This window comes from Pollicipes pollicipes, unplaced genomic scaffold, assembly GCF_011947565.3.
Source record: "Pollicipes pollicipes isolate AB1234 unplaced genomic scaffold, Ppol_2.1 Scaffold_2555;HRSCAF=2994_pilon_pilon_pilon, whole genome shotgun sequence".
Lineage (NCBI taxonomy): Eukaryota > Metazoa > Arthropoda > Thecostraca > Pollicipedomorpha > Pollicipedidae > Pollicipes > Pollicipes pollicipes.
The window spans coordinates 42,565,226-42,587,995 of record NW_023596136.1 but is presented as its reverse complement, the minus strand read 5'-3'; the positions used below and the strand labels follow the sequence as shown (position 1 = coordinate 42,587,995).

The window sequence follows — 22,770 nt, the reverse complement described above, 5'->3', positions numbered from 1 at the left end:
GTTATTTAGCTTGTAAACAAATAGAAAGATTAAAGCAATCGGCCTAGGAAGAGGGTCGTTCGGCCACGATCAAATTTGTCAACGAAGAATAATCTCTCACATAGTCACCTACAGATATTTCCATTCCCCTTCGGCAGGCCCTGAAATTATCCACTAAATTCATCACGGGTATGCTATGCATGGCAAGTAGTCGTAATTAAGCATGGCGAAAAAAATCCCGTCTCGCCCAAGCCCTGAAAAGTATGCGAGATTTGCCTTCAGCGTGGAAAACTATCTGCGATAATTCTCGGTGTTCGCATGACCAATGCAATTCTGAAAAACTTACACATTCCGGACAATTCTTCTGCTGGCCGAACACGGTGTGCGCTTCAAATTCGATGTAAGCAAATGCGTTCCGGATGGAACAGTTGTTAGCAATATTGTCTTCGACTGGTGTGTTAGATTGTATAAACTACCTCGCCAGACGACGACGACAATCGAAACAATTATTACATCTGTGAAACTAATGTTCCGTCCTTTCTTTCTTTCTTTCTTTCGTTCCGTTCCTAACTTTGTTTCGTCACTAAAACTCTAAACAAATGCGTTGCGTCACTAGTTGTAGTGTTCAGAATTTGCTGCCATTGCTGACGGACTCCCTTATCGGAAGACCATTTGCTCATGCCAACAGTGCTTTCGTGATATTGGCGAAGAATTAGTGGTGGAAAACGTTTTGGATCACGCGATAAGTTTGTACTTCCAATACATTTTTGGGGCCCTTGAAATATCTGGTCAGTGGGAGCGAATTCCTAAAAACAAAGGATATCAGCTGATATAAGTCAAAATTTCCCATAATCCTACGGGCACGATGAAAATTTCCAATTTGACCAGACGCACCCTCCTTAAGATCGAAAGATCAAGTAAAATTGGCGTATTTCCGGCCCGCATATTACACCGAAGGTCTAATCTTAGTACCGTAGGTACAGTCTTATACCACGGAGTCTTGAAACGCATAGGCTCAACGTGGGCCGAGTTGATGAAACTCCGCCCACGACAGGTTGGGCAGACTTGGTAAAAGGCTGCAGTGCGGCTATCTTGCGTATCCGCCCCTCTTTCCTCATTCTCGCGTTATCCTGCATCCTCATGACGTACGTTTGTCCCGGGCAAGCCACGGACACCAGGCATAAGTGGGCTTAAGTGCCCCCTGGTGGGGCTTCGTTCGAGTGCCGTTTCATCCCATATTCGTAAAAGGATTGTTACTGGCCGAAAGCACTCTAACCCATGTCAAACCAAACCAAGTCATGATGAATTTGTGCATGATGATGACAATTTGAGCTGCGCACAGTAAGCAACAGCAGTATCCATTTCATGTTCAGTACAAACGAAGTACTATTGGTTTTATGTCTCGTGCTATTAAGTTTTAATGCAAAGAAAACTTCACACCGGGATCAAGCCCCTGTAATTCCTTCATCGGCTATAGAATCACATATTCCACTGACGTCATCAACTCCTGTCCAATCAGACGGCTCCTGCGCACTTCGCGGCGCAGCTTTTAAGCCAACGTTACGGGCAACGGCGGCTTCGCCGGTATATACCGATGACGTCACGGGACTACATGACTTAGCGGTCTAATCACCGGATAATCGTACCGGTATACCATTCCTTGACCTCAATGACGGCACGTTGTTTGAAAGGGGGCGGGCTTATACCTTAGCCAGTTACGTGCGTGAAAGCGACTGCAGCGCGAAGGAGATAACTTGTAGGAAATTGCTTATTGTTGGTAATGAGCCACTCTTAAGTAAGGAATACACCGCAGGGCGATCTACAAGTAGCTCGAAGAATATGAAGAGCTGGCTGTTGAGTCATGCAACGACGCCTTTGTTTCACGGCTCTGACGATGGTTTTATGTGTCATCACGGCATCAGACTTTCACCTAGTCATCTTGCATCAAAATGACATTCACTCACGTTACGGACCAGTGGACAAATTTGGTATTTCGTGTCGAGGCCTGGATTTCCAGGCAAACGATATATGTCGCGGTGGCTTCTCCCGTGCCGTGGCGTATGTGAAGCGAATTAAGAATGCTACATACAATGCTAACACTATAATGGTGTACGCCTGGTGACTTTTTCCAGGGCGATATTATGCATGTTGTTTTTAAAGGTGAGATTGCCGCAGCCATGGCAAGGCACATGCCCTACGACGCAGTGGCACTCGGCGACAAGGATTTTGACGAAGGCCTTGACGGCTTACTCCCGTTTATGAAAGGCGTCGGGGCCGACGTCTTTATATGTACGAATATACGCTTTGCTGGCCTCAACCAGACCCAAAAAAACGAGTTCGAAGAGTTGTGTCCCCGGCACAGAATCCTTACGGTAGGCCAGAAAAAAATCGGCATCTTCAGCTACGTCCTGCCGGACGTCACCGTAACCGGGCACACGAAAGACATCAGAGTTGAAAATGAGGTGAAGGCTCTAACTAGGGAGATCCGTGTGCTCAGAAAGAAAGGCATCAAGATATTCATCGCGTTGGGTCACTCTGGCTACGAACGCGACCAGGAGGTCGCCCACAAAGTGCCCAGCCTGGACGTGGTGGTCGGAGGCCACTCACACAGCCTCCTATGGCCAGACCCCTTCTCCGAGAGCCTGGCAGGAACGCCGGACGATCCCTTGGACGCGGGCATCCTAAGTGGGCCTTACCCCACCGTCGTGGTACAGCCCAGCGGGCGACGGGTCCTCGTCCTGCAGGCCTTCAAGAGTGGCAAGTACGTGGGTAACATCAACGTCACGTTCAACAGCGATGATGAGGTGAAGGAGTGGTGGTCGCAGCCAGCGTTGTTGCGGAGGGTCATGCCGGAGGACATGGGCGTCAAGAAGACGATGACCGACTTCCTCAGACGCCTGAAAGATGAAGCTAAGGAGACGGTCGGCCATTCCTTGGTGCAGCTTGTCGGGTTGAAAGAGGTTTGTCACATGGAGGAGTGCAACCTGGGCAACATGATGGCCGACGCCTACCTCCGGGCGCTCCGAGTAGGTGTCAACAACAAGGGCACTTTGCTCCCCACCATTGCGTTCGTCAATTCCGGTTCCATCACCACGGCGCTCCCCATGGGAAACGTCACGCTGGCTGAGCTCGCCTCCGCCGTTCCTTACCGTAACAGCGTAGACGTCATCACAGTCAACGGCAGTGCGGTTCTGGCCGCGCTGGAGAACAGTGTGTCGCAGGTCAAGGTGCTGCACGGCCGTTTCCTGCAATTCGCCGGCGTGCGCGTGGAGTACAACATGAGCAGGCCGGTGGGTAGCCGTGTGTATTCGGTACGCCTGCTCTGCAACAAGTGTCCCATCCCCAAATACAAGGCATTGAATAAGTCAGAAGCCTACGACATCGCCCTGTCTACCTACATCGCCGATGGTGGCGATTCTTACGAGATGTTCTTGGAGCCCCTGGACCGGCAGCGGTATTCGCTGCTCGACATGCAGGTGTTGCTTGATTATCTAAAGGACATGTCCCCGGTGCATCCGGCGCTGGAAGGACGCATAAAGATCTTGTCCGACTATAGCAGCTTGAAGGTCGCAAGCGGACAGGCTGGCCAAAGCCAGCTGTTTCTGTCTTTATTGCTGGCGCTCTCGTCGTGCAGTGTCCTTTGTTGTATCAATGTGGAACTCTTCTCCAGCGCTTGAGAAGTGCATGTGTGCTCTCTGGAGCTTGTCTCATAAACAGAAGATACAACTTGCGTCATTCTTTAGTCATGCCGGGTAAGCACGAGGGCCGAAAGCTACCTACTTTTACCGATTCGTCACTTCAATCAATTGTTGGAAAACCATTATCTAAGGTCGCATAGTACTGCTCCCGCCGCATTTCCTTGAACGGTGCCATCGCCAAACGTCGTTAGCAGCCTTTTAGCTTTAAGAAACTGAGCAACGGCAGCCATGCTGAACGTGAAAGTCTGGCGTTGCGGGTACTCAGTGATAATGAGTAAGCCATTGTGACCCACGCAGAGACTGAGTCGTTTACGAAAGGTCGACGAAGAGATGATGCGTCCATATAGGCTGGGCCATCCTCCACTTTGGCATCCGACAGACTGTCCTCCTCCAATGCGGTAGCGTGATGGGCAATCCACACATACCTACAGCACATCACCTGGTCAGCAAGCATTGGCAGTTGGTACTTTCTACGCGTGATCAATGGCATCATTTCCTTTTGTGTCGAAATGTTCTCCCTCGGCTGTCACTTGTTCAAAACATGTTTATGAAGTGTGAGACTGCCGCCCGACTCATCATCTGGCATATGATTTACGTGAGACTCGGCGTCGTGTCATTCTCCGTTCGTTTGTGCAAAGACATTGGTCGATGCACTGGCAGCGCGAAGGCTGTCGGAAGTTCGAACATGAACGTGCTAGGCGACTTCACAAGACGTTTGCATTGACGGAGGCTGCTATTTCGAAAGCCACCCACGTGGGAACACCACTAACGTCATAATGTTCACACTGAATGCTACACATCGTGCGCCCCGTGCTAATCCGGCAAGATAAGCTCTTTAGGCCGGGGTTTTTAAACAATTTCATGTATGAATAGGCTACAACGAAGGGTAGGCTATAGCCTGCGCATGCACCCCTTAAAATGACAAGCTGATGTTGCATGCACAAAACAACAGACCAACTTTGTATGACTTGAATCATAAACGTGCCAATTCAATCCTATTCCTCAAATTTTACGTTTGGAATGCAAGTTGAAAGCAAAGAATCTCCTCCAATAAGCACCTGGCAATTAATCATAGAACTGCTGCAGGCTGGCAAGTTTTGATTTTAACATTTAGCATGCATTCCGTAGTTTTATGTAGAGCAGCAAACAATGTGCGTTTCAATATAACTGATATTTGTTTGGATTTAACTGATATATAACTGATCACCACATCATCTTTCATCAAAGCTGGGCCGCACTTGCATTCGCCGTTAAATGATAAGCGTTTCGGCAGCCGTACCACACCAACTTTTGTCCGCATTCTCCACCTGTGTGTTGAAACTGCGGGTAGAAGCAGAGGTAGGAAACACGCTATCTGTTTGTAGGAGGCAGCTGATTGTGAGCAGGATGCCCGTGGCGTCCGCTGCACGGAGGCTTCCGCTGGGTCCGCCGGTGAACAGATGTCTGCAGGAACATACAATTAGTGCAGCTATTAGGCCTTCGGAGGCTAAATCTCAGCCACCGGCAGCGGGAGCGGTGCGATTAGCAGGCTCACAAACGGTCATTCATGGATTACCGGCAATTACGGAGCCAATTAAGCTGGCATGTCCATGCCAACAAATGGCAGGCGTAGGGATATGGCCGCTTCTCATCTTCGCATACTCACATCACATCATTTGTGACCCTAAAACGCCGTAATTGTGTGCAGTATGACATTAAGTGCTCTTAGGAACTGTTTGGTTAGGTTGGGCCGAGATGAAGATGCGGGAACTCCTTGTTGAAGACATTGTCCATTTAGAACACTCCCAATAACAGCTCTCCTTGTTCCACTTGCAAGCCTTCAATCTGTGTTGTTTGTAACTTAGTGAGTGCATGCCAGTCACAACCAGAAATATTATTCCAGCCAGAAGGACACCAGTATTGCGCATTAAAGGGCTTCTGTGAGCGATGAGCGAAAAACCCAATCACGTTTGCGTCAAACTGCAGCTTATTGCTTCACTCGAGCCGCAAATCCTCCTACCAGACGCCGGTGTGATCAAGCCGGTCGGCGTCGGTGACGTGCAGCAGCACTTGGTCCGTGCCGCTCTCCGGCAGCCGACTCGCAATGAGAGCTGAAAATACCTCCGATCAGACTGTCCACAAGGTCAGAATGCCTCCGCCTCCGATGCCTCCGATCAGACTGTCCACATGCCTCCGATGTGTCCAAATGCCTCCGATCAGACTGTCCACATGCCTCCGATGTGCCTGCCTCCACATGCCTCCGATGTGTCCAAATGCCTCCGATCAGACTGTCCACAAGGTCAGAGAGGGCGTATAAGTGAAAAAGCCAAAGTAAAAGAACGTTTCAAGAGGTGGATCATTTGCTTTGCGTACGCAATCACTCATTTGTCAATGCCCTTCTAGCAACATTTTACGCCTGATTTACGTCCCGAACGTTCGCGATGTGGCAACACGTAAGCCTAAGCCACACTGCGAGAGCCATTACACAACTAGCGTGAATCACACACCAGTGGCACTACATTGATGACAGTCAGTACCTGCAAAGGATTCGTTGTGCTGTTCCTGAGACAGGAAGTCAAAGCTCCCACGCCTCCTAACCGGGCCTTTTCCAAGGCACGTGACGCTCCGTAGATTGTCACGAAGGCAGGTGCTGCGCAGGAAACGCCTATCATCCCCATGCCCGATTTTTTATGGCTGTCCGACGCATCCCACTACCGTTTGTGCTTTAGTGGATCTTGCGCTTCTTCAGCACCGTGAATTGTCTTCACTAGCTGTCGTGAGACATCTTTTACCAGTCGCCGTGAGTTGTCTCAACCAGTCGTCATGAGTTGTCTTCACCAGTCGTCGTAAGACGTCTTTCACCAGTCGTCGTGAGCTGTCTTTCACCAGTCGCCGTGAGTTGTCTTCGCCAGTCGCCGTGAGTTGTCTTCACCAGTCGCCGTGAGTTGTCTTCACCAGTCGCCGTGAGCTGTCTTCATCATCGTGAACTGTGCTATCTCAGCGTCGGGAGCCTTTCAATAAATAATTCATCGCGTCTTTCAAAACTCCCGTCTGCCCCTGAAGTGGTGCAAGTGATAAGAAAACAAAACTTGTAAAATATAATCTTCTCAATGACGTCACGCTAAGGCTATCACTTACTTTGTCTCCCGGTGGGTACCTATCGAGCTTGAGCTGTCGAGCGAGCGAGTTGACAGTTGTCAACTGTCAGCTGACAATCCTACTGCAAAAGCAAAGCGTATTTCCAAAAATGCAAAGGATTTGGAGTCTTCTGACCTTGGTGTCCGCCTGGAGGGAGTAATTTTTTCATTCGTTAGGTTTTCTCCAAGTGAGTTCTGTAGTTTGTTACTCCGTATGCTCTGGGCGACTTTGACGTGACCGTGGTCCACTCGTCACTTTGCTGGGTTGCAGTACGAACAGCCTACATCACTAGAAAAAAAAACAAGTAAATGATGGCAAATAGAAATGTTCCAACTCATTTTCCTCAGCCGGCATCAGCCCCACCCCCCACCCTTCGAGACCCGGCACAGGATGGTGACATGACCTTTGAGCCGAGACTCCAGCCGCCCCGCTGCCCCGCCGCCCCGCCGCCCCTGCGTCCGGCGCCGTCTCCGGGAGTTTCACAGAGTGCGCGGCGCCCCAGAACAGGACGGTAATTTTCCCCGGCGCCGGCCGCTGATGACCCATGAGGATAATTCGGGGTCGGGGTAATGACAACGGCCCATGAGGAGGCCTCCGAGGGGGCCTGTGCGCTCACGTCCTTCCTCCCCCGCTCCCTACATCTGACAGGTAATCAAACACACCCGCCCGTTGATGTGTGCTCGGAGGCGCTTGTCCTTCGCGGTCGGCGCCGCGCAGCCCTCCGGCCCTCGTTCGCGGCATGCCTGCGACGCGATCCGCCTCCAGCGGCGATAAACGCCAGAGTTCGGAGCTTAACGGCCCGCTGGGCTGGCGCTGGACGCTGACAGCATGGACTGCGGCGGTGAGCATGAAGCAGTTGGACGCTGGTGTGACTGCCGTGGGGCAAGGCTTGGTGGTCCGAACGCTAATGCAGTCATTCCGCAGTCGTTTCCTTGGAGTGAACTGCGCCGGCTGCGTTTGCGTGCGGCCCGCGAGGATTCCGGACGGCGTCTCACATCACTCAATTTCCCGAGTCCGAGTATGACGCGCTGCTGGGCGACGCGTGTCTGCCGCACGGTCGCCGAGCCTGGCACGGACTCCGCCGGCCTTTCTCACCCGACGGACACGGGCGGGCAGCGCCGAAAGCCGGCGGCACTCGCCGGCCCATTACGACATTAGTGCCGTTTTCAATTCGGCAGATCTCCCACACGGGGCGACCCGCGGCGGCGGCTTTGTCGCGCGGACGACTAACGGGTCCGGATGGTCCAATTGGCGGCGTTCGTGGCGTGGGTGAGGCCGGCGGTGGCTCCCAGACGCTGCGGGACGCCGCGCCAGCTAACGGTCTCAGTCGGGCTCTCGCAGCAAAAAAGGACGCCTGCGTTCTCGGCGGCGACCCTGTTTGATAGGCCATCGGAGCCGCGGGCTGTTCTAGATGCATGGCAGTTCAACGGCGGAGATGGGAGATGAATAGTGAGCGAGACAGCGTGGCTTCGCTGGAACGGGACGTGTTGGCGGCTTCTTCCTCTGGCTGCTTTGGTTGTGCTGTGTCCTTGAAGCAGTTGCTCGCAATGTGTTTTGCTTTATATATATATATATATATATATATATATATATATATAAACAAATGTTAGGTCTGTGACACAGCCGGGTCCAAATCAAAACCTGTGATTACAGCCATCAGTAAGATCCTTGACCCCTGCTCGATTCCTCACAGGAGGACACATCCTCTGTTAGCTGTGGTCATGGGTCGCGCCCACTTGACCTCTCACTCTGGCCTTTTGCCTCTCTTTCGCGCTCCAACGCCTCTCTTTTCTCGTTCTTCGACCAGCGCTCGACTGTCATTCGCATCGTGCGTAGACAGACCTGTGTCTTTCCACCGTGGCTCTGGCTCTGATAACTGATCCGCCCCGACTCTGGATCCGTTCACCTCGGACCCTTACTCGAGCCCATTCTCGCTCCGATCCAATCCACCCTGAGTCTGACTCATGACTCCGCAACAAATGTACTCTGACTGTGAGGCTCTTTTCCATTCCGACCCCGATCCAAACCGTCCGACTCCGACTCCAGCCCGTCCCGATTACGACTCATGGCCGCTGCGACTCCAGCTCCGTCACGGTGGAGCGGGCCAGGCAGGAAGCCGGAGGAGAAGCCCTGAGGGCACGACCCCTGGCCGCGGCGACCGCCGCCGGCGTCCGAACAATGGCAGAGGCGCCTCCTGCAGCAGATCTGTCTTCGGCCAGCTGACGGGCGAGTGGGGCGGCCTTGACCCCGCGTGCCCCGGCCGGTAATGGCGGAGTCTGTGCGTCCTCGCGACCGCGGCCGGCCGCCGTGCCCGCCGTGATGGATGTGATATTTGGATCGTTCCCAGCAAATTATTGAGACATCGGCTGTAGCGTGGGTAATGGATGCGCGCACACGGTGCGCGTTGGTGTGCGCCGCGGCGGTGTTCACTGGAAAAGCGGAACGGGTTCGTTGCGTTGGCTGTGGGGTTCTGGAAAGGGTGTAGTCTGCATTCCAGTCCAGGGCGGAATGCTGTGTTTTAGCCGAGGGACGCTGTTGGTCGCATTCCACCGGAGCACGTGACGCTACGGATATGTTTACCTCCGGTGGTCGGCGAAGCTAATGCGATAATGGCGGTGCGATGATGCGTGACACTCACCCACAGACCTCTTTTCGTACAGAATACCCGGACCGTCCCCTTCGTGCTTTGCTCGGAACGGATCGCAACGACCGATGGAATGCACTACCAGGGCACACCGGTTGTGCTCCAGCCGACACGCTTAAGCCTGGCGCCGACTAAGATGCCAAGAATAAGGCGACACCTGCACACCGTGTGCCGCTGTAGATTGTCACGTACTATAGGCTGTTGTACATTTTAGCCCCTGTCTATCGCCGATGACTAGGGCGATACGCTACCCACAGTCGTATCTACCTGACCCCTAACGCATTCAGCTACAAGAGCTCAGCACAGCAACACATGTCTGCGACTACCTAACACACCGCCAGGTCGGCATGGTGTGCTCTCTTTTTCTTTGTGCTCGAATGCATCCGTGCAAAATGATGGGATTTTGTGGTGGTGCTGACGCAAGGCACACTTTTTTGCTCTTTTCGGCACTCACTTAAAAAACGGTGATGGCGCAAAGACCTCCGCATATCTGCCGCAAACCATGATGTATTGCGTCTCAAAGTGGTCACCAAAGTGGCGTTGGGAACGATTTATCTGACGTGACCTTAGCATGGATGATGCTGGACGCTAGGAAGACATGTATTCTGTCAGATTCTGCAAATGCTACAAGACTTGGAATATCAATGTTCCAGTCTGATACTTCTTTATGGCGACAAATTTTGCAGAAGTGTCCAAGCCGAGGTTTTCCGAGAAGGCCAGTTGGTGCTGTCTTTAAAGCAAATGCTATTAAATTGCAAATGAGTCAGTCGTAATATACCAGCACAATGTTCTTTCAATGCACGACTTGACGCCATACATGGAATGCGATTGATCGACCTATGGCAAGACAGTTCGCTAAAATTCAAGCATAATTGTAGCTATGAAGTCCTATAGTCAAATGGCAGAGTCACCTTGCTTGCAAACCACATGCATGTGTACTTGCAAGCATCAACCATGGACTCAGTGCGCTTCCGGGAAAGCCTTCCGGACCCAACCTGTCCAGCCCAGCGATTTCACTTTTCTTTTGTGACAATTTGAGCAATGTTATCGAACATTATCGCCCGCCGCAGCCCTCGGCTGTCACCAGCAACACAGACTCCTTTTTGCCACCCCGTTGGTTCCACTTTCTTCACTTTCGGGTCCTTCCTGCCCAGACCATGTGTGAGGGGCACTCAGTGCAAGCATCGCCACCGCTCGGCGCACAGTGAACGCTCAGGATGTACCAGCTCGACGTTCTGGTGTTGGCCACGTGGATTTGTGCCTTGTTTGGGACGTCCTGCACCACTGGGGTAAGGGCGTGAGGTGGAGTAAGAATCGCTGTGGTTGCGATCGCTTGGAATCCATTGGATTCATGTGGTTGCGAGAACCGTTGTTTGTCGGATTTAGGTTTCGCATTTTGTACTTCATATGACATATCTGTAAGGCATGTCTGGCATTAATGGGAGACATTCGAGTCAGATGGTGCAAACTTGCTTTTTCTAAAATCTAAAAGACTCCAGGCCTTAAAATTGAATTGTCTGATAAGCTTAAAAGCAAAACTATGCCTGCGAGGTGACCAAGCAAGCCCGTCAGCTTTGGTCCCGCATAACGACAGCTGAACAATAAGAGGCCAAGACAGTATATACCTCGTCCCATCTGTATCCACAAGAGATATATCGTCACCTGATGACCCCGTGACCTCCTCCAGACACTTCCGCAGCTGGAGGCCAGGGGTCCTATACAGCGGCGCGTCACAGCTGCATTGAACAGATTTGTGAACCTCTTCACTGATGGCCAAGTACCCGAGCCATGCAGTAAGCAATGAGACCCAATCGCAGGGCGTTTTGAGTGTGCCATGATGCGCCTTGCTGTGATCGTCTTTACGCCTCTGGGCGGCGCAGGAATACACGTATTAATGTTAACTATGCGTGGTTTTGTTTTCCCTGGATTGAGATGAGACAGCAGCCTTGCACCACTGAAAATCTTAATAGAGGGAACGGCTAACCCTCTTCTCGTGCGCACTACGTTGCGGCCACCAGTAGCTCCCGAGTCGAACTGCCTGCCAACTCTACAAAGCTGACGTTAAGTGCTCCCAACTGCCTTGGTCGTGACATGTCATTATATGTCGAGACCTGGCCTTTCGAAACGCGCACTTGCTGACTTATCTTGCCTGTCAAGAGTGCGGCGTTTCGAGCTTGTCTGAAGAGGACGCGACAGACATAGATGGCGAGCAGAGAGTTGTCGGCGGAGAACGATCCGGCAGATACGAGTTTCCTTGGCATGTAAGTGGTCCTCACAAGTTATAACAGTCCCTCTTGTGGGTTTGAACCTGCTCAAAGATGTTCATTTTTTTAACAAGGAGAGTACCTTTTATGAGAGCCTGTACTATTACCAATATGTCGAATGGTTCGATGTCGGGCCCTGCTGCGGCAACATTGGTGAACGTTTGCAAACATTTCGACAGCAATGTCAGGACTTTTGTACCAAGCTTCATGAAGTTGCAACTCTGGTCCTGCACATGCAACTTGAAACCGGTCAGCTGTAAAGTCGCCTCAGTTCAGCCTGTTTCGCCGTGGGTCTGTCGCAGTCCGACTCTGTGTTGCAGCAGACCCCCCCCCCCCCCCCCCTCTCCCCGGCCCGACTCTGTGCCGCAGCAGACCCGCCACGGCCCGACTCTGTGCCGCTGCAGACCCGTCACGGTCCGACTCTGTGCCGTCGCAGATCCGCCACTGTCTGGCCCCGTGTCGCTGCAGACCCACCACTGTCCGACTATGTGCCATTTTATACCTGCCGCAGTCCGATCCTGTGTCACTGTGGACCCGGCACTGTCCGATACCGTACGGCTGGGGACCCCCAGGATCCGATCCCCCGTATCACGGTAGACCCGCCACAGTTCGACCCTGCGTCACTGTGGAGCCGTCGCAGTCCACCCGCGCCCGGCAGGTCGGTCTCGTCTCCACGCTCGGGGTGCTACCGTTCTGCGGCGGCAGCCTCATCTCGGACCGGTGGGTGCTGACGGCCGCCCACTGCGTGGCCGAGCGGCGCCCAGCGCGCACCCAGGTTGTCCTGCGCGCGCGCTCCCCGATCAGCCTGCGCGCTCTCCGCCTGCCGGTCGCCAGCATCACCGTTCATCCGAGCTTCGCCGCCGACACGTACAGCCACGACGTGGCGCTGGTCGAGCTGCTGGTGGCGCTGCCGCTGGACCGGTTCGGCGGCGCGGTGGCGCCCATCTGTCTGCCGGAGGCGGGCCCGCCGCCGGCGGACGTGCCCGGCACCAACGGCACCACCGCCGGCTGGGGCGCCTTCTTCGTCGGTGGGTACACCTGCCGCAAGGCACGCTCTTCGCGATGTCAGGCTTTTACTGGGAACGATCTTCGCGCGGTATATTATTCGGGGAAGATGAATGGTTTCTTCCTCGCGTGTACATTGCCCGCAGGAAAGAATACCCTCTTCAAAGATAATTATGACTTAATCTTGGGTGTGCGGGGCTCTAGACCGATAAACACTCCATGAGAAGGATTCCTCATTCATGCTGTCACACTCTGCGTGAAATGGGCGCATCCTACATCAGTGACTGCACACTTCGTGTGCCGCGTTTCTTGCGTTGCCCGTATTGTTTGTGCCAACTTCGTCGTTGCGCTTATGGTCACTGAGCTTAATCTACCCGAATGGGAGCCAACCGTGTGACCACACCGTTACGTGCTGACGCTAAATTCCAACTTACAGTAACTAGTTCCACAGACAGCAAGCTCATTTTCTCTTATTGCGTTCTGAAGCTTGCCATGCCGATGACTTGGAGAGCGGAGTGCGGCCTCAGGGATTCAGGCCCGACCAACAAGGGCTCAATGACCATGGAGAAAGTGTCCGAACCGTGCGATAGTCTCACATTTATGGCCGCATTCTGTGTTTCTTGTCATTCCGTTATGCACGGTCACAAGATAACTGATTTGTCATTTGCATCCAGAGTGTTTCACTGGCGCCCTTCGTGCATCGTAAAACCCTGGCGCGCTGTTTGTTGTCCGTTCGAAGACCTCGTTCAACATTTCCTCGTGGGAACGTAAAATTCCTCACTCCCGAGCGTTTGACGAGCGCCCCGCTATCATGGCATGGTGCACCGCCGCGTCAGCTGCGAAGAGTTCCACTTCTCGCACCCGCTCACGCCTTTCACCACGTCCGTTTCGTCGTCACTTCGCCCGTATGTTCAGTGAATTGCACACCGCCAACGTCCGCGGACGGGGAGGAGGGTCCTCCGCAGTTCCCTCTTCAGAGCGCACATAGTCAATGATGGGCCAGCCAATGTGTTCATGGTCAACCGTTTAAAAGTTCGAGTTCCACGGCGCAGCCAACGTGAAAGTTTGCAAATCTCTCAACTGCAGCAGCTGGATGCGTCGTGAACCAACAATTGAACATCACGTTCGGGCTGACTGGCGAGTTCCTCCTACAAAAACTGTGATTCCTAGCGTTTTGTGGATAGCGCACTCCTCATCTCACGTTGCCCCCGTCGCGTTCGCCATGCCACGCTGCCGGCGCGTTCGGCAGGGAGTCCGCCGGCGGCCGTGCTACAGAAGGTGACACTGCCGCTCATGCCGACCGAGCAGTGTAACGCCAGCCTCTCCGGTCAGATCGACTCCTCCATGGTCTGCGCCGGCGGCAGCCGCTTCTCCGGAACATGCTACGTAAGCGCCGTGGGCTGCTCTCAACAGTCTTGAAAAAGCATTGTTAAAGAACCATTAGGAGCTGGAGACGCGGGTTATCAGTCTTCTGGTGTGGTCGTGCTAGGGGCAACTATGGGGTTTTCTGAGCTCCAGGTACATGTCGGCTCCCGTTCGTTAGGCTTTGACATCAAACCGTCTTGCATTAAACAGCGGTTGTTATTTTCTTGTAAAGCATGTTCCACCACATCATGAGTCTTTTGACATCTAAGGCCCCTGCACACCCCACAACACTGGCCTGGCACTTAACGCGTCCGTCTAATTCGTTGAGACCGTCTGGGTCGACCAAAAAACGCTTTTGGAGAGTCTGATATATATATATATATATATATATATATATATATATATATGCAGCGCAGCGCAGTGTGGGTACCGCCCGGTTCTGACCACCACAAAGCCTACGGTCGTTCAACACCGCATGGCGTGGTTGTCCTCTATACTCTATTATATCTAGTATATCTATTATATCTATTAACGTCTATACTCTAGACTGATTGCCAGGCTCATCACCTCGTGTCTCATATCCAGTATCCATCCAATATCTACAGTATCTGGATAGCGTCCAACCTCAGCGGTCCCTTGACGTCGGCAGGGTGACAGCGGCGGCTCCCTGATGACCCGCAACTCAGAGGGTCGGTACCAGGTCAGCGGGGTCAGCAGCTGGGCGCGTGTCTGCACCATGCTGGGACACCCCAGCGTGTTCGCCGACGTCACAGGTCGGTCGTCAGCCGGGAGCGAGGGGGGGGGGCCTCGCCTGGGGGTATGTGGCATCCAGTGGTTGTATTTTATATCTAGTATCTGTATCCAGTGTCTATAGTATCTAGTCAGCCAGGACGTAGAGCAGAGAGTAAAGAGTTGGTTAGTCAGAGTGTGTAATGCGAATCGTGATAAAAATAATACAGCCCCTTAGTTGCTAACAGTGTATGGTGACAGTGACTTTTATTGGAAATATTTGTGCGGTGTGGTGCTGTTTCGAAATCGGGTTACGCCAGAAAGAAATACAAAATTTTAAGAAAAAATGGTAGAACAATTTATCTGGCATCGAAAGATTTAGAATACGCTGTCTAAAAATCGCAAGTTTGACCACAAGATCATGATGTGCGTTCGTAAAAGTCCCGAAGCTAGCGCGATTCTTTGAGGGTTGCATTCGGACCTCCGAGCCAACTCGTTCGTTGCAGGAGTGACCAACTGGATCCAGTACACGACCGCCGGCTCGCGTTACTGTGGAGCGTGACTGGCTCACGCGCCAGCGGCGGCTCACCTCGTGCCCCCAGCCCTCCAGCCCTTCAGCCCCGCCTGTCTGACGCCCGTGCACGACCGGCAAGGCGTTAGGCCTGAACAGATGCTCGCCGAGCCTCACTGAGTTGTTACTAGTCTTCGTGTCGCTGTCGCCCATGCAGATGAGCTGAGTTTTTGTGGCTGGTCGTTGTTTACCGTTTACGTTACAGGTGCAGCGCTGCGTCACTTGAATACAGATTCGCACTGACTGGCATGTGTTTGGCCGAAGCCTTGTCAGATCTAGCCGTTGTCGCTGTTGACAGCAGTCGCTGTCCGCCCCTTGTCTGTCCTTCGATCACAAGAACATCCGTGCCGGACCCAGTGCACTTAAGCAGGCAGCCACAGCCTGGTTCAGGCCCCCCCCCCCCCCCTGGCCAAAGCCCATTGAGACTGCGCCCACGCTACCCGACTAGGGCATACCCCACCCCCCCACCCCAAAAAAAGAAGAAGCATCGTGGCATCACGTGCCGTCCGAGCAGCCGCCGCCGACGGGCCCGCGGCTGAGACCGAGGTCTCGACCCAGCCACGCGACAGCCGGCGCCACGCGCGGCGTCGGCGTCCGGCCGTCGGCTCAGGAACCGGTCGGGATCGGGTCAGGAACCGGTCGGCACCGGGCGGCTGCAGGCCGGTCGTGGCCGCGGCGGCGTCGGGTCAATACCAGCCCGTGGTCATCCAACGGCGGGGCGCCGCGAGGGCCCAGCGGCGGCTGTGGAGCGCCGTCTGGGGCTGTGGCTCTTCGGGGCATGACACCATTGATGCACGGAAGGATAGAGGAAGATAGACAAGTCAAAGGTTATCGCCATCGATGTCGGCTAGTGATCAGCGCCGTTCGCACATGCGCAAAGCAAGTGAGCTGAGAGGATCCGACCAGCGTCTCTAAACCAATCACAGCGCAGCTTTTCTGAAGAGCAGTCAGGAGTTTTTGGGTATCGCGTCCGTATCTGCCGGCCTGTCACAGGCAGCTGGTTTGTTCTGTCCAAGACCGGGGGAGGAGGCGGGGGGGGGGGGGGGGGGAGATAATATATTATCCGACGCGGCGGGCAGTAATGTGCCTGTCCCGCACGGAGGCAGTCTGGTGTCCATTGGTGACATAAATATGGACATTGGAATGTTCAAAACCCAAACGTCTCGACATCCGATTTCCATACAATGAGCAAAAGGGCTAGGGAGGCGCTGCGTTCACTTCACGCCGCTGCGTCCCGTCTGGAGTCTTGAATGAAATATGACCGTTTGGCAGCCAGCTTGTCAAAGGCAGGCTACCTCGCTGGCTTCTGTTACGGGAAGTAGAATGGGCCCATAGATACTGTTATACTGTTACAACTTTTTTATACTGTTACAACTGTTACAACTTTTTTAGTATTGAAAGGCAGGCAGCTCTGTGACGACCTCGTGGTGAACTGCGCCGGGATGTCAGCGACGACACTCTCGAAGCTGTCATTCTTGCGATCGACTTTTAAAATGGCCTGCCGTTTTCTTTATTTCAATAATTAAGGTCTCCTCGACGTGAAAATATGGCAGCTCGTGGACCATTTTTGCAAAAAGTACACTAAAACGTGATGAGAAAAAGAAAACGTACCAACACAAGTACGCGCAACTCATCCTCAATATAGCACTGCGCACTCCCTCCTCATATGTATGCATATATGTATATATATATATATATATATATATATATATATATATATATATATATAGGAAAATATTCCCTTCTATGCAAAAGTTGTAAATGACAGCTTGTTTCTCGGGCAATATCGTCTTCACGTTCTCGATCTTACGGACACACTTTCGAGTGCTCAAGAGATTATAAGAACAGTAGTGTAGGCCTTATTCCTCGTTGAATAATGATTAGATGAAAAAACGGAAGTATTTTGACATGATACTTTGACAGCAGGGTTTTGTCGAGGCATTGATGAGCAGTGAGCTGATTCAGTGAGCTGCCAACTCGTTCATCGATGTTTCGACAGACGCTTGAAGCCAAATTATCACATCGGCAAGCTTTTTAAACTTAGTTATTATTCATTGATGCCTAGGACCTACAGCATTGCTCTTTTGTATCTGGCATGCCCCTCGCAGTTTCACTAAACAACATGTTTAATTCAAGGAATGATCTACGATATTCGACATTGGTTTGACTGCTTCATTGCGCTAACGCGATGAGCTTCACGGATCCAGGAACTCAAGATCCCCGTGGTCAGATATACGCCTGGTTATGTATTATATGTCAGATGCATGCCTGGTTTGGGATCACAATGAGTGTGCGCCCCTTCACGCACGTAACCCCCTCAGGGGAGTGGGCAGCCTGCCTGCCATGAAAGGATCTGCACATAGGACGCCAAAAGCGCTTGCCACCAGTGCGTCGGCCCAGCGTAACTTAGGAAAAAAATTTGGTAGGAAGCGAGATGAAGCAAGCAAGATATCCGGAATGTGCCACAGACGGCGCACTGAACAAATTTTCATGAAGCAAAACAATGGCGATTGATTGTCAACCGGCCAGTCTTGCCAGGAACAGAAATTGCAACAGACTAAGTTTTTGGCTAAGCCCCTGACCAAAATGTGGATTCAAATATTCATCGAATGACCTAGAAGCGTTTATGCTTTTAGAACACGAGCTTCGCAACGTACAGGAGCACCGACTCCGCGCAGCACAGTCGCCCGAACTTGCGTAAATCTGAAGTGCTCCTGATACACGGAAAGCGGTTAGTTCTGACATTAAGGTCATTATCGCGCGTATCGCGGGCGTAATTTGCGCCCCGCTGGCACTCGTTATGCGGGGAAAGTACAAATCGTCTCGTGAGGCGATACAACCATTAGCGGAGATACTTAGGTGTTAGTGAAGTCATTTATAACGCAGATGCGTCTTCGGCACCCTTCAATTAAGTGCAAGTTATTCTTGTAGGTTGTCCGGCATGACTTAACGGATGGTGGGTCCACCTTCGCGAACGGCCGCATGACAGCGATGTGCCCTTGGCTTTCGCTATCGGTCTTGCGAAATGACGAGAGGGGCTTATTAAATCTTTACACCTTCGGTGATGCTATATTTCAAACGTAGCAATCTTGTACAAGGAAACATTTCATTGTAGTCAGGCTTTGTAATTTTGGGTGACAGGACAGTGGCTATTAATGGCAAGCAATTATGTGAAGTGCATCGAAATCACAATCTGTCCTTCAGCTGGAGAAATACCATATAACAAGATAGGAGCAAAATGTATTCGGATTAAGGGACAGCACTTCGCCATGCAAGCGCTCTGAAAATTGTACAGAGCGTACTCTGGAAATCAAAGATGAAAATATCTTTCAAACATTGAAAGAGACAAAAGCCTTTGAAGCGTCACTCAAGGCAACCCAATACTCAGCGTCACTGCACATATGCCTCCCAGTGGCCCAGCTGCAGAGCGGCATTGGGCAGTGCGGGGTACGGGCCAATCGGTGTGGCGTCCGTCCATTTGGCTGTGACGACAGACTTGTACTGGAATCGGGATGGAGTCAGAATCGACCTGGGAATCAACCCAGTTTTTGATGGGTTGACTGGGTTTATGGTTGGGTTTACATCATCGGCGCAATACAAGGCTGATGTATTGCGCCGATGATGTATGGCGCAAGCCTTTATTTTGAGCATCCTGAGTTGAAGTCGCCAGGGAATCTGATGTGATGAAGTCTCCATTGGAGTTGATCTCGGCATTGTATCTTTTCTTCTTGATCCGGAATCGGATTTGGTCACGAAGTTGTGTTGTGTTGCTTGGAGTCGGAATCGGAATGATTTTCATGCTCTGAAAGTTAGAGTTGGAATCGATTCCACTGGTGCAGAATCAAGTGCAAGTGATGTACTAGGAAGCATGGCACTGGTAGCGTAGAAAGCAGTGAGCGCTAAATTGCGCCATAATAGCACAGCCTTCAATTACGATGCTCATAAAACCTATACAAGGTCTCACTAAATTGCATCAAGCTTGAGCGGACAGAAGAAAACCACGCAGACAAAGAGATCTGAACACCAGCATGTAGTTGAAGCATCCGTTGTACCAGCATGATACAAAATATCCAGCATGCGGTCATTCACCAGGGCCGTATCTACCGGAAATGCGCCAACCTTTGTCATGGTGCTAGGACGCGCATGACCGAAGTTTAGCTTTATGCCTGCGGCTCGTGCTCGGCGTACTACACTTCTCAGAAACCACCGCCAAACATTTGCGATGTCTGGAGATACCACATGGCGTGGGTCATGCATGGATTACGGCCCAGCTGTGCTGTCAGAACAAAGAGGCACTGGAATTCACTTGGGCATATTATTGTACATTGTATGGTCGTGTGCTGGTCAAACGACCGGAAGAATACAACGGTGAACAGACGTGTAATTAATTTGCATAAAGATGAGCTGTGTGGGCGATGGTGGAAACGAGGTTGAATGCCATAAACGAAACGTGACACAACTACTTGCTCTTTGAGCGGGTGAGGTGTTTGTAAAAGCCTAAGACGCTGCAGATTGTCTGTTTCACAATCGCGCATTGCGCAATAAATGAGCCATCTTCGACCACATGCTTCGACTTCAAAGGTGGTTGTACCACATTGTCCAACAAAGAAAAAACGCATGCAAAATGTGCATGTCGAGGCCGCATTCCTATTCGCGCCTTTTGTCTTACGATGAAATCGCCAAACGGACCTCCATCATGCCATTCTCCGAATCGCCACATGCCGCGTGAAACGGAGTTTTCAAGCAAGCCTTCGGTTCGGTAAAAAAACCTCTGAGACAGTGTTTCCACATTATTCAGGCTGCCGACTCATCCGCCCTCTGTCGGCGAGCCACAAAAGATGCATTTACAAGGCAAACAACCGCTGCAAAAAGCCGGGTATGGAAATTTCGTCAGCCGATATCCTCGACAACGCAGCTCGTCTCGCAAACAAGTCGCGTGCGGGTTCTTTTCTCGCCGTGATGGAATAAATAAGCCCGCATCGCAACCCGTCCTGACGGAGGCTGCGGCGTCGAGGAGCGGTCGCCCCTTCGTCGGGTTACCACCGCCCGCCTGTCCGTCCTGCGCTCATTAATTCGGCGGCGCGGCGTACGCTGCGATGAGGCCACCTGTAAAAACAGGGGAATCCGGCCAAAAACCTTCGGAGCGGTGATCAAAAATCAATAACCGGCTGGTGGCGTGGTGCGAGCCGTCGGCGGCGAGCGGGCCGCGCGGGATCGGCGAGGCTCCATCCCTCAGCGCTGGCAGCGCGCGCTGACGGGCTGGCCTTGGCCTTCGGCGCGCCAGCTCGACTTGGAACGATCGAAAAGTCATTAGTTCCGCGAGAACCGCCGATACGCGCCCATTATCGCCGGAGCCCGCCTATTAGAGCGGCCGCGCCGCGGCAGCGATGTGCAAATGTTCGCAGTGCAGGTCACGCGCGGGAAATAAATGGACTCGCCGGCCGCGGGGGAGGCCCCACCGCCGCCGGCGACGGCAGGACTGGCCGCCGGGCACAGGTGAGGCAGAAACCGGCTCGTAGCCTGCACGTGTTGGAGCGGCGTTCCGAGAAGAGTTTACACAGCCATTTTGTGTGGAGCAGTTTACAGGGAACGAGATGCTTTACGGCCTGGTAATGCGAGGGAACAGAGTCGTTCTCTCATGTCCGCCACACGTGCACGGCTCGCAGCCTCAGGCAGTTCGGCTTACCGCCGATACCTTGTGTTTCCGCTCGGCAGTCCGTTCCTAAAATGCATGCAGTAGGCAGAATGCATTACGAGCCGAGCTTTGGAAGTTACTGAAGCACGTCTTCTAACAGAAGGTACGAGAAAGCCTTGATGCGAATGCAATGCCAGGTGCGAAAATGTCCGGAGGAACGCTAGCAGGCAGCTTAACAACTTGCAGCAGTAGACAAGACGTTAAAACGAGTAGCGAACGCGGCTAATGTTAGCAGACAATAGCATCGTGAGTCAGTTCGATCACGATAAGATCATCATAGCTTCTAACCAGCACGGGATCACATTCGATGCCGAGGCCATCGTGGAGACGATGCTGCTCCCGCAGACGATACTTGTATTTGGTACGAAAGTTCCAAACGTCGAGTATAAAAAATAAATAGCAGGACGGTGCTAACAGATTTATCATTAAACAACATGCTCGCAAACCCGAACAGAACGGGACGGGGCCATCGTTCCGCTGCACTGTGTAGCGTTCTTTTGAACTATTCCGACCATGTCTGACATCGCACCTGCATGGCTATTTTTAGACACGCTTAGCAGAAAATGTCATCAGCACTCACCTAGATCATTGCCTCTGGCGTTCATTGAAAAAGCGTCCGCTGAGATATTCATTCCTACACTGAAACAAAACAAGTCAGATCTTGGAGCCCCAAACGCTAGCGCCACTTTCCACCGATTGCTGGTGCTTTTACCTCCTGCACAGTCTCGGGGTCAGGACGGAGTTCCAACCACTCCCTGCTAACCGCTGTCAGCATGTAAGTAGATGCGTCAAGTTGTCTGCAATACGTGCCTGCCTGTGTCCCACGAGCCTCCGCATATGCGTTCGGTTATAGGTAGTGAAGGAAAAACTAACCTTTGTGCACTTTTACACGATTGCCTCGACGATTTCCGGACGATAGCGTCAACCCCACCACCCTGCCGACTTCCCAACGACTCCCAACATCTCCCCATCTCAGGCTTCCCTTGCCGTCGGATGACGGGTCGTTGTCCCCTCCCCTCCCCTCGCCCCTCCTCTTCCGCAATCGGCCGCCATCTCGGCCGCGCCGCCGCAAAACACAGCCCAGCGACCGCCAGCGCCGGCCAGGCTGTTTGTGCCCCATTTTCTAATTAACCCCATCGCCCGGTGTTTTCTGGCCGGCGGCGGGCGCCGGCCGAGGGGTCGCGAGATTGGGCTCGCGCCCAGCGCCCCCGGGCGGCGCCCCGGGCGCCCGGCCCGGCCCGCTGATGGTGATGGATCCCGACGGCCGGGCGCGAAACCCGACAGCCGGACAATGAGCGCGGCGAGAGGCGACGCCGCTGCATGGCGGGCGGCGCGCCGCGGCGAATCGGTCGCGTCTTCATACACTGCGCGCCCCGGCCCCCGCGCCGGCGGCGCGTGCTGACGCTGGCTTTAGGACGTCCCCACACCACCGCGCTGTGCGACGTAGCTTCAGGACGTCCCCACGCCACCGCGCTGTGCGACGCGGCTTCTGGACGTCCCCACGCTACGGCGCTGAGCGGCACGGCCGCCGCGAAGCGAGCTGCTGAGCCAACTCGAATTCCGCGAGCCGCTATCGCGTGGCCTTGGCGAGCGCCGCCGCCTTGTTTCCCCAAGGTGGCCGGTGAATTATTATAGGAAAAACACTATTCATGATTTTAAATCAACACGCAGGCGATAACCCTGAACCGCAGTGGGGACCCGTC

At 52.9% G+C, this 22,770-nt stretch overlaps 1 protein-coding gene and 2 long non-coding RNA genes across 3 annotated transcripts; 2 read left to right on the top strand and 1 right to left on the bottom strand.

The window, feature by feature from the left end:
- The first annotated feature begins 2,156 nt into the window (after positions 1-2,156).
- On the top strand, positions 2,157-13,989 carry LOC119101514 (snake venom 5'-nucleotidase). Its single transcript, XM_037224859.1, has 3 exons — positions 2,157-3,455; positions 12,361-12,603; positions 13,957-13,989. The coding sequence occupies exons 1-3, from the start codon at positions 2,157-2,159 to the stop codon at positions 13,987-13,989; spliced, it is 1,575 nt and encodes a 524-aa protein (XP_037080754.1).
- A 29-nt stretch (positions 13,990-14,018) lies between these two features.
- Positions 14,019-15,557, top strand: LOC119102222 (uncharacterized). Its single transcript, XR_005094671.1, has 3 exons — positions 14,019-14,093; positions 14,722-14,845; positions 15,308-15,557. It is a non-coding gene; the product is annotated as an uncharacterized LOC119102222 (long non-coding RNA).
- Positions 15,558-19,734: 4,177 nt separating this feature from the next.
- LOC119112218 (uncharacterized) lies at positions 19,735-22,015 on the bottom strand. The gene is made up of 3 exons (XR_005095697.1): positions 21,941-22,015; positions 21,648-21,706; positions 19,735-20,478 (listed from the first exon to the last, which is right to left on the bottom strand). It is a non-coding gene; the product is annotated as an uncharacterized LOC119112218 (long non-coding RNA).
- Positions 22,016-22,770: the final 755 nt, after the last annotated feature.